Genomic DNA, 16,369 nt, shown 5'->3' with positions numbered 1-16,369 from the left:
GTATATATAACAAAATTACATGGTGCGTGCGTATAAGTGACGAAATGACGAACAAAATTTTAAAATGATCAAATTCTATGCTGATGCAAAGTTGCACCCCAAACGTTTGGCCTTCCCAAACGAAAGGGGGGTGTTGTGACTTTAAACAGTCCTGCTCTTCCCGATTAATTACGAAGCCCCGCCTGCTCTGAGTCAGCGATCACATGAGTCATAAAGTTTGATGTCCTGCCCAAAGTTTGAGAAGAAGTTGAGGGAAAAAAAAAGTTTGGTTAGTGAGGAGGCACTGATTTCAGTACGCAGTACATCTACGTCTCATGTCTTCATTTAAAGTTCCGAAACTTTGGGAGACGGATATTGATACATTTTGATGTGTTAGGTTACTCGATAGAAATAGAAACTTTCTTCGAGTTTATGAAAGGTTAAAGGGTGAAAGTTATGTAGATATGCGCGTTTCCAGATTGGCCAGTGCGTCCTCCCGAAACAGAAAAAATAAGGTATATTTTTCGCAAAGCTTGGATAATTAATACTGCGGAGAAACGAGGAGAAGTTTTTTGAATGAGGCACGAAGAAGTTGGATTAACTTTTTAGAGGTTTTATGGTTGCAGTTCTATTTTCTATTCCCGACTTTTGACACCGTTTTCCGGCGCTTTATTATTTTTTACGCTCTGTGGAACCATGGATCCGAGCCAGCACAACCCTCCTGCCGGCCATCAAATCGTCCATGTTCGGGGTGATTCAGAGACCGATTTGGAAGCTCTTTTTAACGCTGTAATGAACCCGAAAAATGCGATTGTACCCCCCTCCGTACCCATGAGGATGAGAAAGCTACCAGACTCCTTCTTCAAGCCGCCTGAGCCTAAGTCCCACTCCAGACAAGTAAGACCACCCCCACAGTAACCACAAACTATTTCCCATATTTTTTTCTCCTCGTATTGACTCTTAAACCAGTCTGCTGTCTTTCAATGCTTATGATACAGTATTGATATAATATAGGCATTTAGGCTAAATATTTATCATTTTTGCAACACATATAAAACAGTCAAAATTCATAATATCCTTGCATTGTTTTTTTTTTTTTGTTTTTTTTACAAGAAATATGTTTACGACATGGAATTTGTGCAATAACAAATAAATTGCATTATTCAACCCACATGTTATTGTGTAACATTTACAGACATTATAAATTAATATTATTAGTAAACAGTATTATCTGTAAACACAGTTTCAGTATGTGGGATAATTCTATACCGCATCGTTGTTTGTCTAATGCATCTTCTGTCTAAGTACAATGTCCAATTTATGAGTGGTGATGAAGGTGTATACTGAAGTCGATGGATTTGGGGGGTGCGGGATGGATTGGGGGGCGCTGATGAATTTGGCTACTTTCTGCTACACAGTTTCCCAGCCCTCCATAACTACAATATCATGTTTTTTCCAACCTATCATCTTGGAAGGCTTAGTCTACACAGTGCACATGCGCAGAGGCCTCTCATACAAGCGCAGACGAGTTTGAGTTGTCCTGTAGGTTTCCTTGGGCCAGCACACTGCGTTTAATGGGAAGCCAAACGTGACAAAAAAGTCCCTCAGACATTTCACAGTTATCAGGAGTGAAAGCAGTCGCACCTTTAGTACTGAAACCTTTCTTGCACATTTATTTATTCCTTAACGTAATAAATATTGAAAGAAAGTTGTCTGTAAAACTTAAGTGATATTTACCATTGAGATATCATATTTAATAGTGTTCAGAAAATACAAAATACAAAGAATTAAAAAATGTGAGATTATTTTGAATTTCCCCCTAGTGTAGTATCCATTTTAATATTTTGCTTAAATATAGGAGAATATGCTCTCGAAAGGAAACATTATTTCCAGTCTGTAGCCCATAGTGTTTATGTAATATTCACCTAACCTTACAGTCGAAGCTAGAGCTGAAGTGGTGCCTTTGTACTCATCAGCTTTTCACTCCATCTAATAGTCACTTTATTTCACATTTAAATACCCCATATCAGACTTTTCCGGGAATCTCATTGATGCAGTTCAAGAGTTGCTTCTTCATTGTTCGTACAGTCACAGGTCACTGACTGTTGATTCAGCGAAAGGGCTGAAGTGACTCAGCCTAAAACTCGGTGAATAACTTTAGTGTTCGGCTCTCTCTCAGCCTGTCTCTGAGCCCTCTCTTTGCTTTAACCCTATCTAGGCTAGCACAGATGCGGGCACCGCTGGTACCCTAACCCCCCAGCATGTTCGGGCACACTCCTCCCCTGCCTCCCTTCAGCTGGGCACGGTGACACCTGGCAACCTGCCTGGCATGCCGGCTGCAGGTGCCTCACCTCAGCACCTACGCCAGTCCTCCTACGAGATCCCCGATGATGTCCCCCTACCCCCCGGCTGGGAGATGGCCAAGACCGCCTCAGGCCAGAGATACTTCCTCAAGTAAGTCAGTCAAGGTTCAGCCTTTGGGACATCACGTAACTGACTGAATTTACTCTTGCGACACGTTCACTATTACGTATGATTGCGCCTGATTCAGTTTGTTGACCTTCTGCTTCTTTATGGTGAATGGTAAAACTCTACCTTGAAAAACCTGTAAAAATTGATAAAAGGTATAGGTACAAGTGTTTCTTCTGCTTATTTTTAAAAGATTTTTCTGCTTATTTTATTTTACAGAGTAATTTAGAAACTTGGGCCCTCAAATGAAACTCTGCTTTTTTTTTTTTTTTTTCTTTTGAAGCTTGCGAGCTGATGACTCACACTTGTCAACTGACATAATGCTCACATGTAGGTTGAATGCTCAATTATTATTGTGTTGATGTTAAAATGCAAGTCATCTGAGTTTTCTGATTTACCTTTGGCTTAAAGCAGGGAGAGCATTTATTTTCTTAACACATCAACTGGAAACAGTATTTCCCTTGTGTTTTCCACACTATCAAATTCATGGTTGATGGTCTCGAAAATACTAAACTAGGGAAATGTCACTAATACTTGAGGTAGCTCCTTACAAACAGAGCATTGTGGTGTTTTGTTATGGTTAAACCATTTTGTCTTAGTGCCAATGCTAAACCACAGTCAGACTATGACAGAATTCACAGTCTCTCTTAGATGTGGTATTGAATGGACAGAAATGATGATCTTTGCTGGTCAACAGAATAAGTAACCCAATCTTAAGCTGGAATACACAAACTGCAGACGAGTGTCTCCAATGTTCTCTGTAAATACAGATTCAGTGATTGGCCAGCCCTGAGCTAGTCTCCCCCCTATGTTAGCCTCAGTGCTTAGGCTTAGTGTGTGTGTGTGTGTGTGTGTGCGTGTGTGCGCGCGCGCGGATCGGGTTTCAGGCAGGAACAAAGGCACAGTGTAGCAGCATGAGTGAGCAAGAGGACAGGCTGGCCTGCTAAACTCATCTGCCTGGCCACAGGAGGAGGTAGTCCCAGCCACAGTACTCATCCGCAGGCAGGCAGGCAGGCAGGCAGGCAGGCTGAGGGGTAGAGAGGAATAGAGCTGCAGCAGAACAGGAACAGGAGCAGGAAGGGAAAGAGGGAGAGGGCGAAAGGAGCTTAGTCTGTCTGTTTTACTGTTTTTGTTTTTTGTTTTTTCTTAAAGGGTTTGAAGACTCTTGATGGTCACTGTGGTTTAACTTTACTTTTTTTTTTTAAGTTGAGAGCTATAGTTAAATCGTCATAAGTAGTTGTTGGTATCCATCAATTGCCTTGTTTCAATGATGACGATTCACTTTTTTCTCCTCTGTGCTTTTTATAATTCAGTCTATGAAAGTCTGATATCTCACAAGTTCTGCCAAACACTGTCCAACCCAAATTACTTTCTCCACACACTAATTGCTGATATGTTTGTTACAAAAAAGCCTTTGGTTGTCTAACATTGATCACCATTTGACCAACTGGTTCTGGACAAACATGATTACCCTCAAATTTACTCATGATAAAAAAGAAAGTTCTCAGAACCAGATGTTTGTGAGAGGAACATCTGGACAACATCTGCTTGGTTTGGGCCAGATTTGCAGAAAGAGTGCAAAGGGTTGGCGGGGGTTGGAGGAGAAAAAGGCCTCTCGTGCAGACGCTCGTCAGACTTAAGCTAAAGTCTGGAAACCTCCCAGATCTTAAGTGCGTTAGACAATAGAGGAAGACTAATCCTGTAGACATGAACTTTTTTTTTCTTACTGCAGAGAGTTGGAAGATGTTTCCAAATGTGGTCATCACTTTTTTTCTCTTTTGCTTAAGAGTCAACTACAAGAAAAAAGAAAAAATATAAAAGACTGATCTTCTGCCCACATCATCCATTTTGAAAGGTTTTCCAAGTACACAGACACAGACACACACACACACACACACACACACACACACGCACACTTTAGGGGTCCTCTCTCTGTGTGTGGGCATTGTTTGATCTCCATACACTGTGTCTTCAACTGCTTCAATGCACAAATGAGACTGAGGGAATCCAAACCTTCCCCTGCCAGTGGCCCCATTTCCCCCTCCCCTTCAGCTCTTTGTTTGGGGTTAGAGAGAGAGTGAGAGAGAGAGAGAGCCAGGGAGAGACGAAAGGGTTACTCTCTTCTTCCCTCTGTTTATTGTTGACTTCAGCACTGTTTGTGGCCAACTTTCCCACAGGATTCTGATTAAGTTGGTCAACAGCTTCCTCGTTTTTGTTGTTGTTGTTTTTTTCCTTTTTTGTCTTTTTTTTTTAATACAGTGGTCTTTATGACCTTCTGTCAGGCTTGTTGATTTAAATGTCTCACATCTGATTGAAATTATTTTATCTCTGCAGGCAGGGCATAGAAACTTTATTTGTCTGTGTTCAAGTGAATGTAGTGCTTCATGCTACACATTGAATGAGTTCAACTCTGATAAGGGACACAAACACATACATGTAATATATTTAAAACCACTAATTAATTAAATTTAAACAGCTTCTCATCTCATCCTCAACACATTACAGCTAATTAATCACAGTTTGTGTTTTCTCCATCTTACTGGACTTATCTCCACATCTATATAGTTTTGTTTTAATTTTGTTTTTTTCTGTCTTAAAAAGAAAAATGAGAAGTTGAAGTTCTCTGGCCATTTCTTGTGGCTGCTGAAACGTCCTCTGGTTGTCGGCGAAGATCAAAGAGTCAACAGTTGATCTGGAGCAAGGGGCAACCTGAGCAAACCCATTTGGGGGGGCAAAAAAAACCCTTCTCTCCTATTTATAAACAGGAGCGGGAGGGGGGGGGGGGGGTCAGAGCAGAGTTAGCCAACCAGGTTTAGACTGTAACCTCAGCTCATGTTACACTCAGGTGACCATTACAGTCATCTCTCGCTCTCTCTCTCACACACACACACACATACACACATACACGTACATACACGTGTACATATACACATGATTACTCTGCGCCTTTTTTTTTTTTTTGCCATTTCCTGGCCTTTGATGTAGTGGATGGCTGATAAGTAGGGAGTGTATTTGTGGAAGCTGTGTGTGTGTGGTGTTCTAAGGGACGCTCATGTAGAATGAGTGTATAGCAAACGGTGAGTCATACTTACTCTTACCAACGAGGGTATGGCTTTCTGTTTCGGCAGGGCTGAAAGCTCCTGCAGGTCTTTATGACATCATAGGTGATCACACACACACACACACGCACACACATGCTGTGGGCAGAGTTAAAGGAGAGCTGAACAGAGGGAGTGTGATGAGAATGGTGCAGTCCCTGTTTGGCTTATGATACAGTCAAACATTATTCAGCCTACAGACAAAAAATAGAATTATAGACCCATTTTATAATGAGAGTGAGTTTGATGGTCATGTCGTCTTTGGCCTCACATCTAAATTCTCATGTCGTTTTGTTTAGGTTGTGGTCGCCCTGCTTTTGTTTTGTTAATAGTTAACATAAAGCAGGTTTGCTAGATCACTGAGTGCATTAAATTCACTCATGACTGGATGGGAAACTGACAAAATGAACATTGACAGTTGTAGCCAATTTTTGAAGGCAGTTTTTGTACTACTTTAGAAATCACTCATTTTTAAACCAGATTATGTGGATGTATTTCTGAAGAGTTTCCAGTTGTTATCTCCATGGTCATGGAGCCTGTGACTGGTCTCAGATATGTCTCTTTTCCACTACAACGGTGCTGGTGCCCGTGCCCGTGCCCGTGCGGAGCCAGTGCTGCCTTGGTGCCTTTTGAGAACCGGCCCGCATTTCCACTGGTTTGGGAACCGAACGCTACATATAGCGAAAGTTTGGGTAATTTCCGTGGGGAAAAAATAATGTCAGACAGAGCGCATCTGCTTGCTCTTTATAAATTTACTTTTACGCTAGGCTTCCACACAGCGAAACACCTCACGAATTTTGTCCCATACCATTTCGTTCTTGGGGCAAAATTCATGAAAATAGTAAGTCTGTCACCTAGCTCAAAAGTTAAAACGAGTGTTTAAATGAAGGTCTGCATGCGGTGTTTTTTTTTGCACCAGCCAGAGCCGAGAGAGAGAGAGTGTCTTTTTCTACCACTCTGGGTCCGACTACGTTCATGTAACATGTAAACAACAGCCCGTATTGATGTAGACACAAATTGTTACTCATGCATCTTTTAATCATATACCTAGTTTCATGCTACAAATATCCTATAGCCTACCGCTACTTGGTCAGACGTTTTTTGTTACTCCCGCCTCTCTAAAGAACGTCACGTATCAAACGCTGAACTGATTGGTTCTCGCGTGGTTTTTATTTGCATAGCCTCTGACGTCAGCGGTTCCAACTTTTGGGACCAGCAATTCTGTGGTGCCGTGCCGGTGCCAGCTTTTCGGCTCCGGCACCAGTATTTTGTCAGTGGAAAAGCGCGGCCCCGGTGCTCGATCGGGCACCGGCACCGGCACCGCGGCAGTGGAAAAGGGGTAATAGTGACCCTGAGGAGAGCAGGAAAGAGAGAGGGCTGATGTGCCTGTGGTCTTCTGGTGGTGTAGATTTGGGGGGGGGGGGGGGGGGGGGGAGTGTTGTTTTGGAGAGAGGTGAGGTGCATTTTTTTTAACTGAACGCTCTCTCTCTCTCTCTCCCTCTCCCATACTCTCTCTCTCTCTTACTCTATCTAGTGATCAGTCTATTTTCATTAAGGAAAAAAAAATACTCAGTAGAAGGGAGGAGTGGGAAAAGGTCAACATGGTTCTTTGACCTTTCCTTTTTTTTCTCTCTCTCTTTCTCTCTAGAAGTTTGCTCTGTGCTTTGATTTACAATGCATGGGGGAGGGTGTTTGGGGTGGGGGGGTACCTTGTTTAGTTCTCGCCTGCCTGTTTGTGAGACCATCAAATAGACACGGGAGGGAGCGTTACAAGAGGGGTATCTCTGGAAATTGGGGGTTGGGGGTACTTGGGTCTAAGACTGGGGTCATAAACTAATGAAGGATTCTAATTTGGAGAATGTGGCAAAGTCCAGGAACTAATCAGGGCTTCCGTGGTCTTATTAAACACAGTGCTTGAATGGGGCTTTAGGTTGGGGGGGGTGGGGGGGGTGAAGGGGGGGGGCAGCCAGAGCAGAGTAAAGCCCTCAGGGGTATGGTCCCTGGGCCCAGCAGTTTGGGAGGAGGTGGGGGTCAGTTCTCTGATTAGGAGCACTCCTGTGTTACTCCCTAGAGCTACAGCCTCCAACCTCCAGTTTCAAAAGCACAGCAAAAGAAGGAAACACACAAACACATATTTAATCATTAGACGAAGGTGTGTCTTGACCAATGAGATCTCTGTTTGTAACAAATGGTTGAACTCTCAAGTTGTAGTTGCCAGGAGGGGAGGGGGGACGGAGAGATAATTTCGTCTTGGTTTCAATGGGGTTAAAGTTACACCTAAATCAGATAAAGTGGATGTTCATCTTTAAACACCTTTAAACAGCTGTCAGCTGCATGAGGACAAGTCTCCTCTTTGTGAAGTCTTATGCATGTCTGTAGGCCTGGTAAGCTTTTAGTTCTTCTTGGTGGAAGATTTGCTCACAGACCTGATAAACTGATGAGTCTTCTAACTTGCTGCTGTATGGTGCATTTTAGCCAATCAAAAGACTTAAATTGGTCTTGTTATTTTGTGACGCATTTGCCTCATTAATTCATAGTGTTGAAATTGCCAAAAAGGCCACATTGGAAAGATGTTCTTGGATCCTGTGTGTGGGTGTTCTGTCCTGCACTTTGTGCTGGAATAAGTTTAATTTTCAAACCATTCAACAGTTGATAGTTTGCGGATATGCCTCTGTGACCTTCTCTAGTCTATTGATATCATATTGAATCTGAATTATGGTGGCATAGTCCACACCGACTTGCCTTGAGGGTAAATGGTTCACGAAATAGGGTGAGCCTATAGTTTAAGGCACATACACATCAACATCTGCAGATACTCCAGATGTTTCAAATGCAGAAAATACCGTGTATTGGAGCTCAGTTTACTAGCATTGCATTATGATTGAGAGCATATGTGCAAAAGTTCACAACACATACTCTCACACACACAAACACACACACACACACACACACAAAAACACACACACTCACAAATAGCCTTTTGTCTGCAGTTTATTCAGTCCCGCTTGCACTAGGAGTCGGGTTGAGTTTGTGGTGGTGCTTCAGGCAGTGGGTACATTTTACTGCGTGTCTAGACACACTCTGTTTGCTTTAAATGCCTTTCTTACCAACAACCACTGCACTATTTTGATTGTGACTACACACATATACCTACACGAAGACATTTCCAAATATCTTTTTCCTCTTCCTTAATACCCCATATCCAGTAAATAGTGAATGGATTTGATTTGATTGATGAGGATTTACAGATGTAACCCCTGACTGCGTGTAGATGTTGTGTCATGCTCTTCAGTTCCCAAGCACCCAAAATAGCTGATTTACATATAGGCTTATTCCTACTGGTAGATTCTCCGATGCAGTGTACTGATGTACTGAGATGGGTTTGGAGGTATTTAAGGGTAAGCTGTCTGTCTAAGGGTATGCCCCCCTTCACTCTTGTTTTTTTTAGCGCACATGTATGGCCATCACAGTATCAGCCTCTCTGTTATCTATTGGACTGCAGAAATATTGTTGTGCACCCCCCCCCCCCCCCCCCCCCCCCCCCCCCCCCCCCCCCCCCCCCCCCCCCAAAATTGTGATTATCTTACAATATTTTATTATCGAAAGCAGGGACTGGCAATATTATTGGTTGATCTGTAGTATATATATTATTCAGACTCTCTGAATGTTGACTGTGGTTGTTGTTTTGTTACAGTTTGCCATTAGACTAATTATTTTTAATGGTGTTGCTTTTTTATTTCTGCGTTTTGAAAACTTTGTTTTGTTACTGTATTCGAGCATAGTCGGCGAGTATGGGGTTAAAGGTTTGCTGTAGAGCCGGCGTGAAGCCGTCATTTGGAGCAGATTTGTGTTTGTCAAACTTTTGGTCTGTTGACCACACACACAGACAGACAAGCTTCTTCCTGTTGAAGAGCTCTGTGTGTGTGTGTGTGTGTGTGTGTGTGTGTGTGTGTGTGTGTGTGTGTGTGTGTGTGTGTGTGTCAGCGTGTCAGCAAGAACGAGCCAGACCCCTGTTTACCGAGTCCTGATTTGACACCTCTCCCTTGGCCTTCAGTGCACCCACTGTCACTCCACCTCCGTTCACACAAAGACTTTTCTCTTCTTTTCTCATTCACTTCATAAACTTCCCACTACCTCCATTTATTAAAAGCACGATGAGACGGACAACACTGGAACTGCAGGCGTTTGAGAGAGTGTGTGCTCTTTAGAAGGATACATCAGTGTTTCCTAAATCCCAAAGCTTTCCAAACATTGGCATAAACAGTTGTGCTGTCAATGTAAGTTTGCATTCTGCGAGGGCTGATGTGTCTGGCTTGGTGACTCTCGCTCTCTCTCTCTCTCTCCCTCTCCCTCTCCCTCTCCCTCCCTCTCTCTCTCTCTCTCTCTCTCTCTTAGGCTCCCCCAGCAGTGATCCTGTCCCTCACTGTCTGTTCTTTGGGAGCTTTGTTAGTGGGCCCCTGGTGATATGAGCCTTCCTTCAAAGAGGAACTTAAATCCAGCCACGAGGTCACTGGGGTCGGCCCAGTAATCTCCGCTGATGATGTCCTGCTGATGGAGGGATGGCTTGGTTGTCCCGGCCAGCTTCGGGCAGAGTGTTCACGTCTCTCGGAGTCTGCCCTTGTTGCTAGTCATAGCAGAGTGGAAGGTCCACTGTAATAATACTAAATTACTCAGACGTAAATTGAAATGTATGCTTCCATTTTAGTACCAAATAATCTCTGGACTCTCAGATCACTTTGATCTGCTTTGAACTGTGTATTTTTTTTTTTTTTTTGGTCTTTCAAATTTCTTAGCCTTTTTCAGAAGGATTAAACAACCACTGCTAAAATAAAAATGATGTTGGCTGCAGTGAAGCTACATGCTATTCCTTAGCTCAGTCTTGTTTCTGATAGATGGAGAGGTAATAAGGCATTTGTTCTTCACTCTTCTCTCTCCCACGACAACAGATTGGTCAGTATTGCCCGGGTCTTCCTCTAAAGTCGCGTACTTGTTTTAAAAAAAGTAAATTCATAAACGTTGTGTGCAGGAGAAGAGGGCATAGTGTGTTTAGGCAGGGTTCCAGAGGGCATTAAGCTTTTGTTAGGCCTGTAAGCAGACCCCGCCCCCCCCCCGCCCCCCCATTCCCAAACCCCACCTCACCTCACCCCACCCCCAGTCTCTCTTTGGTCAGGTCCTAATCCAGCATGACTATGTTATAAATAACAGCAGCACAATAAACAGGGCCCTGATAATTGGGCCATCAATCAGAGCACCGTCGAGCGCTCGGGTGGGTCCAGGGGCTGAGTTTGCTCAGCTCCTCCCCCGCTTTCCGACTTCCTCAGAGGAGGTGGGTGATGACAACTGGAGAGAAAGAGAACCCCCCCCCCCCCGGCTTGGCTCTGTTAGTGGTGGTGGCAGTGGTGGTAACCCAGGTCTAGTTTAGTCAGGATTGGAGGAGCTGCTGCCTTAGATTGTGCAGGAAATCCTGACTTCCACATAAGTTATGAATACATTTGGGACATGCCATGGCTGTTTAAAGGTTACAGTTCTCTCTTTGTCTCTCCCTCTCTCTCTCTCTCTCTCTCTCTCTCTCTCTTCCTCTTCCTTTCTCTTTCTTTCATCTAAACCGTGTCTTATGAAGGGAGGGGACGTTTGCAGTGATCTTGTGCCCTTGTCAATGCTTGTGTTAAAATCTGAAGGACAACAAGGTTCTCCTTGAGCGGAGCAGCCATTAAACTGTCTCTCCCTTTGTCCTTGTTACTGGCCCTCACAAACTCCCATAATGTCAGATTATAGCCCTGACCAAGGCCTTTAACAAGAGGGAGAGGTATCTGTGACTTAGACTGTGTTTGTCCCTCAGAAAGCGCTACAAGCTGTTGCCATAGGTATGAGTTTATAGTGTGTGAATGGACAGCATGGTCAGATTCCACTGATGGATGACCAAGCCTGGTCACTTATTGACCATCCTTCTGAATGGAAACCTCAACCTCAGGCTCTCCTCAGAACCCTTGATTCGGTACATTTATTCAGTGCGGGGAAAATGGGGCAGATTTCCCACCACTATAAAACATCTTTTGAGTTGTAAATCTAGATATTTCAGATGGAATACTCTCTTCAAGAATACATTTCCCCTCACACCAAAAGAGAAAAAAACTGACACTGCAAATATGAATATTTTTCTATTTTTCTTTGTTTCTGTTGGAAGGTGTTCTAGTCCTTTCTCTCCTGTTTTATGGTACATTCCCAAACCTGTCCAATGCTGAGAGCAAAGAAGGTACTTTGGTTCATTATAAAGTTCTTTAATAATATGTGTTGTAAATATAGAGAGAACATTGCAAGCACAGGCAGAAAGGTAGTAATATGGTCTTGGCACGCGCATTGTGCTGTGTTCCTGACTACAAAAACCACATTGTGTGTGTGTGTGTGTGTGTGTGTGTGTGTGTGTAAGTAAGTAAGTAAGTATGTTGTTAATACATCTACGTTTCTAAATGCTTTCTTAGTTTTACGAAATTATAGTTCTCATGATTCTCAAACTGCATGAACAAATAAGAGATATCAGTGTTAAAAGGGGAGAAATAAAGATAATATATAAGACCTTTGCATAACATCTTAAATCTGACCCATTTCTCTTAGAAGATTAACTATAGCTCTTATGTAAAGCATGGCAACCATGCTTTTGCTCTGTTAGCCCAGTTCATGTCTGTAGCGTTGAAAATGGATGTAACACTACAGAGCCACAGAGTACGTGTGTGTGTGTGTGTGTGTGCGTTTGAGTTTGAGTGTTTTGAGAGCGAGTTGAGTGACTCAGACAGGGTCAGGCCTGGGGTCCGGCTTCAGTGGAGCTCTCAGGCCTAATAAAGCCCACCTGTGTGACTGAATCTGTTTCTACCCTCACTGAAACCTAAGAGCAAATTTCCACACCAAACATCCTGTGTACCAATTAAAACCAGCTCTCTTTCTCTGCCCTCAGCTGGCTGTCTCTGTCTCTGTCTGTCTGTCTGTCTCGCTCTCTCTCTCTCTCCTCCCCTCCACTCCTCTCCCCTCCCTTCTCTCCCTGTCTCTGTCAGAGTTTCCAGCTAAGGCAGGGGGGTGGGGGAGGGTTCAGGGTGACATAGAGTGTACCAGGACCACAGCAATTCATTCAGCAAATGGAGTTCAGAGGAATTGCTTCCGTAGTTGTTTTTTCCCCTTCTTTTCCTCTTCTGTTTCTTTTCTTTCTTTTTTTTTTTTTTGTTCGTTCAACAGTCGTCACTCCTTCCCCCATGACCCTCCTCATTGAGGCCCCTCTCCCTCATGTCTGCGGTGGGCTGTCTTCCTGGGTGTGTGTGTGTGTGTGTGTGTGTGTGTGTGTTGGGGGAGTAGTTGGCAGGGCCTTTGATCAGTAGAGCATAATCATGAGGAGGTTGAAAATGGCTGGCTTAGTGAGGAGAGATAGAAGTGCTGAGTCAGTCTCTCTCTTTTCTCTCTCTCTCTGTCTCTGTCTTTTTGCTCTCTCTGTCTCTGTCTCTCTCTCTGTCCCTGTCTGTTTCTCTATCCATCTTTCTCTTTCTTTGATTTCTATGCCTGACAGACAGACTATCAGACAGACAGACAGGAATTACCTCTGAGGGTAACTGGTTCTCTAAATTGAACACTTTAACTTTTGGACACCAACAGTTGGCAATTCCTGTTTATGTATAGCAGGACAAAGGATAAAGCTATTTTATCATGACTACTAACATACAACAGTAAAAGACTGTTTTAAAGGACTTTGATGAAAACCTTTTGGTCCCCATGCATTACAGAGTTTGATTTACTGAATTATTCAAACCGCGATACCATAGTTCCCAAAGCACCTCTGTGTTGTACATGCAGTTCACACCATATCTCTATACTTGAGCTATGAGAAGAACTATCTTAAATGGATAGTGTTTTTTGTTTTGTTTTGTTTTTTGTTTTGTTTTGGGGGTTTTTTTGAGGGGGGGGGTGAATGGCAGGGTTTTGGGTCGTAGCTCAGTCTGCGTCTTTGTCCAGCAGGTGAAAGCATTTGTCTATGTGGCGCCAGTTTGTTAAAGGCCTCTGGCACTCCAGTTTGTCCCTGTACCCTCCAGGAGAAAAGCCCCCCGGCGAGGAGGCCGAGCACTGCCTCCGGGGCTGAATGGAGAGGGCGCCCGCCATGGGGAGAGAAGCCTTTACTCTATTAGCTTTCCATCTTAATCAAGCAACAAGTCCTCACAAAGCAATAATTAGAAATGCTTCCACACTGTTCACATAGCCGCTCTGCTACGGTCTGCCCCCACTCCACCCTCCTGCTTCACTTTCCTTTTGTTTTTACTGTTGGTTTTTTTCTTCTTCTTTTAGAAAAGGATTTTTTTTTTCTGGAGGTGGCCTTGAAAGTTGTATATGCAGTTATTATTTGCTGATTACTGTTGTTTACTTTTTAGAAGTGTTCATTTTTGCTTGGACATGAAGCAGAAGTACTAGTATTGTGTTTTACAGTGCCTTCTGAGAGTTTGAATTCAATTGTATCATTTTAATCTACACATAGGAACAGCTGACTTATGTTGTACACTATGTTGTTTCTTTGTTAGCCTGGAGGGGTGTGTGTGTGTGTGTGTGTGTGTGTGTGTGTGTCTACTTTCTGACTTTCTGAATAATTTCAAAAGGCCTAGTTTCCCAGTGGTGATTATCCAAGCCTTACATGTGACGGATTGCCTAACCTTTAAGTGCAGCAAACCAAGAGAGAGAGAAAAAATCACTTCACAAGAGCCACTGCCTGGGACTGTTCACTCCTTCTGTCTCTGCTTTGTGTTTAGAGTGCGAGTGATTAAATAAGCAACTGTGTGTGTGTGTGTGTGTGTGCGTGTGTGCGTGCGTGTGAGTAGGAGACGAGGAGGAGGAGGGTTTTGTTTTTTGACAAAGTGCTTAGCCTCCTTGGTGTTGTTGCTCCACAGGTCTGTTTTCCTCCAGAATACTCTGCCTTTTTTTTTTTTTTTTGAAGACACTAAAGCTGAATAATATGTGTGTGTGCAATCAGAACTCACGAAATTGGGGCAAAAGTTAGCTTTATGACTTACAGCTGGCTGTAATTACTTCGTTTCTCTGATATGCGTTTAGTTTCGAAACTTTTTTTTTCCCCCCCGAAATTGGTGCGGGTGGGAATTGTAGCCTAAATTTTGTGAAATGTTCTCTTGTCTATTTATAACTGAGCAGACAGAGCGGATTTGGGTTCAAGGAGCTCACGTCATCGTTTACAGAGAGCTGACTGGGGGCTGCTGGGATATCTGGCACAAACCTCTTTTAGTTTCATCTGACAAAACTTTTCTATGTGGGCAGAGTTACTTCCCAACCAGCCCAAAAAGGGTGTTAAAATGGTGTCTTATTTGCTGATGTCTGCAAAGTTCTTGGAAAATTACTTATTCCATTTTTATTTGAGCACGGCACATACCTATCCCTCTGAAAAACTAACCAAATAGGAACAGTATTACTCTGTCTACAAAGATAGTCTGGTATTCTAATCTGTCTTCAACTGCAAAACCAAATATCTAGTGCCTTTTGTCATATTCCACTCAGTTATACTTTCACCCAGTCCCTTTTTAAGTTACCTGAAAGCAATGCGTAATATCTTGCTTTTTAATTTTATTTACATGTCATTTTCTTGGCTCTTAGTAAAGTTAAATGCCGTTGAAATGATCTTTTGCTCGTATCTTATTTCTCTTTCTTTGTCTCTCCTCAGCCATCTCGACCAGACTACTACCTGGCAGGACCCACGTAAGGCCTTACTCCAGATGAACCAGCAGCCTCCTCCTGCCGGTCCGGTGCCTGTGCAGCAACAGGGCATGATGAACCCTGCCACAGGTCCGCAGAGTCCTCAGTCCACCCCCTGTTCAGTCTACACTGTTCACTACTAACTGCCTCCAACCCCTCCTAGTAAACACACAATCACGCACACACTGTTCACTACTGTCCATTTTCACCAGCTACGCTTGTTTACTGCTCCTCTTTCTTTAATAAATTGTCATTCTTAAATGGTCAGGCACAGGTGTACATATAGGTCCTTTACTCTTTTTCTTTGATAAATTGTCATTCTTAAATGATCAGGCACAGGTGTAGGTCCTTTACTCTTTCCAACAAATTAAGTACATTAGCAGAATTGTTTTACTATTTTGCAAAAATGGGACAAACAATGTTTCCAGGTCATAGTTGAAAACATATAGTATTTGAATGCAGATTGTACTATGGAGTAATAAGGACATGAGACCAGCAAGGTCCACTGAAACTCCCCACCTCCTTCCCTGCTATTTCATTAGAAGAACCAGAAAAAAAGGAGATTGTGTTTACCGTTCAAAATACTTGTGTATTGTTGTGTACATGTGTAGATATAGATAACTGTTAATATGTTGAAGCACTAATATTATTGTTCGTGTCCTGTTGACTTGGTTTCTGTGTGCAGTAATTAGACAGTTAGTAGTTCTCTGAGGGTTGTCAGTCTGTGTCCAGGCAGGAATTTGCCCCGGGTAAGATTTTAGAGTAGGAGAACGTGGCCGATCCTGTCCCTCATGTTTAGGTGTTTCCTAAGTCACAGATCTGCAACACCCCCCCCCCTTTCCCAACCCCCTTCCCTCACTTCCTCAAAGAAATAAAATTGCATAGTTTTTATCATCCTTATCAGGTTTATAATTATTAAAACAGTAGCCTTCCATTCTCCAGTTATTCCAATATCTGAGCTATACGTGCACAGAGTGCCGTAAAATTCTTCACTAAGAATTCACTTCCCAGGAAATGTCTTTTCCATCGTCATTGCACAATGACAACAGGTGATTTACTGTACAAACTCCCTATTTACTCCTCCTTTGTGTCTACTG

At 43.1% G+C, this 16,369-nt stretch overlaps 1 protein-coding gene across 2 annotated transcripts in view; it reads left to right on the top strand.

Moving 5' to 3' along the window:
- Positions 1-281: 281 nt before the first annotated feature.
- Positions 282-16,369, top strand: part of yap1 (Yes1 associated transcriptional regulator) — a 26,861-nt gene continuing 10,773 nt past the window's right edge. For both annotated transcript variants that reach the window (XM_030766521.1, XM_030766520.1), the window contains exons 1-3: positions 282-876; positions 2,198-2,433; positions 15,241-15,362. In XM_030766521.1, the coding sequence (XP_030622381.1) occupies positions 676-876; positions 2,198-2,433; positions 15,241-15,362 (559 nt within the window). In that variant the 5' untranslated portion in view covers positions 282-675. The remainder of the gene's footprint in view (positions 877-2,197; positions 2,434-15,240; positions 15,363-16,369) is intronic.

The sequence above is a fragment of the Chanos chanos genome, chromosome 2 (genome assembly GCF_902362185.1).
Source record: "Chanos chanos chromosome 2, fChaCha1.1, whole genome shotgun sequence".
NCBI classification, from domain to species: domain Eukaryota; kingdom Metazoa; phylum Chordata; class Actinopteri; order Gonorynchiformes; family Chanidae; genus Chanos; species Chanos chanos.
Note: the sequence above shows the minus strand (reverse complement) of the source record. Positions and strands in the feature narration are given on the sequence as shown.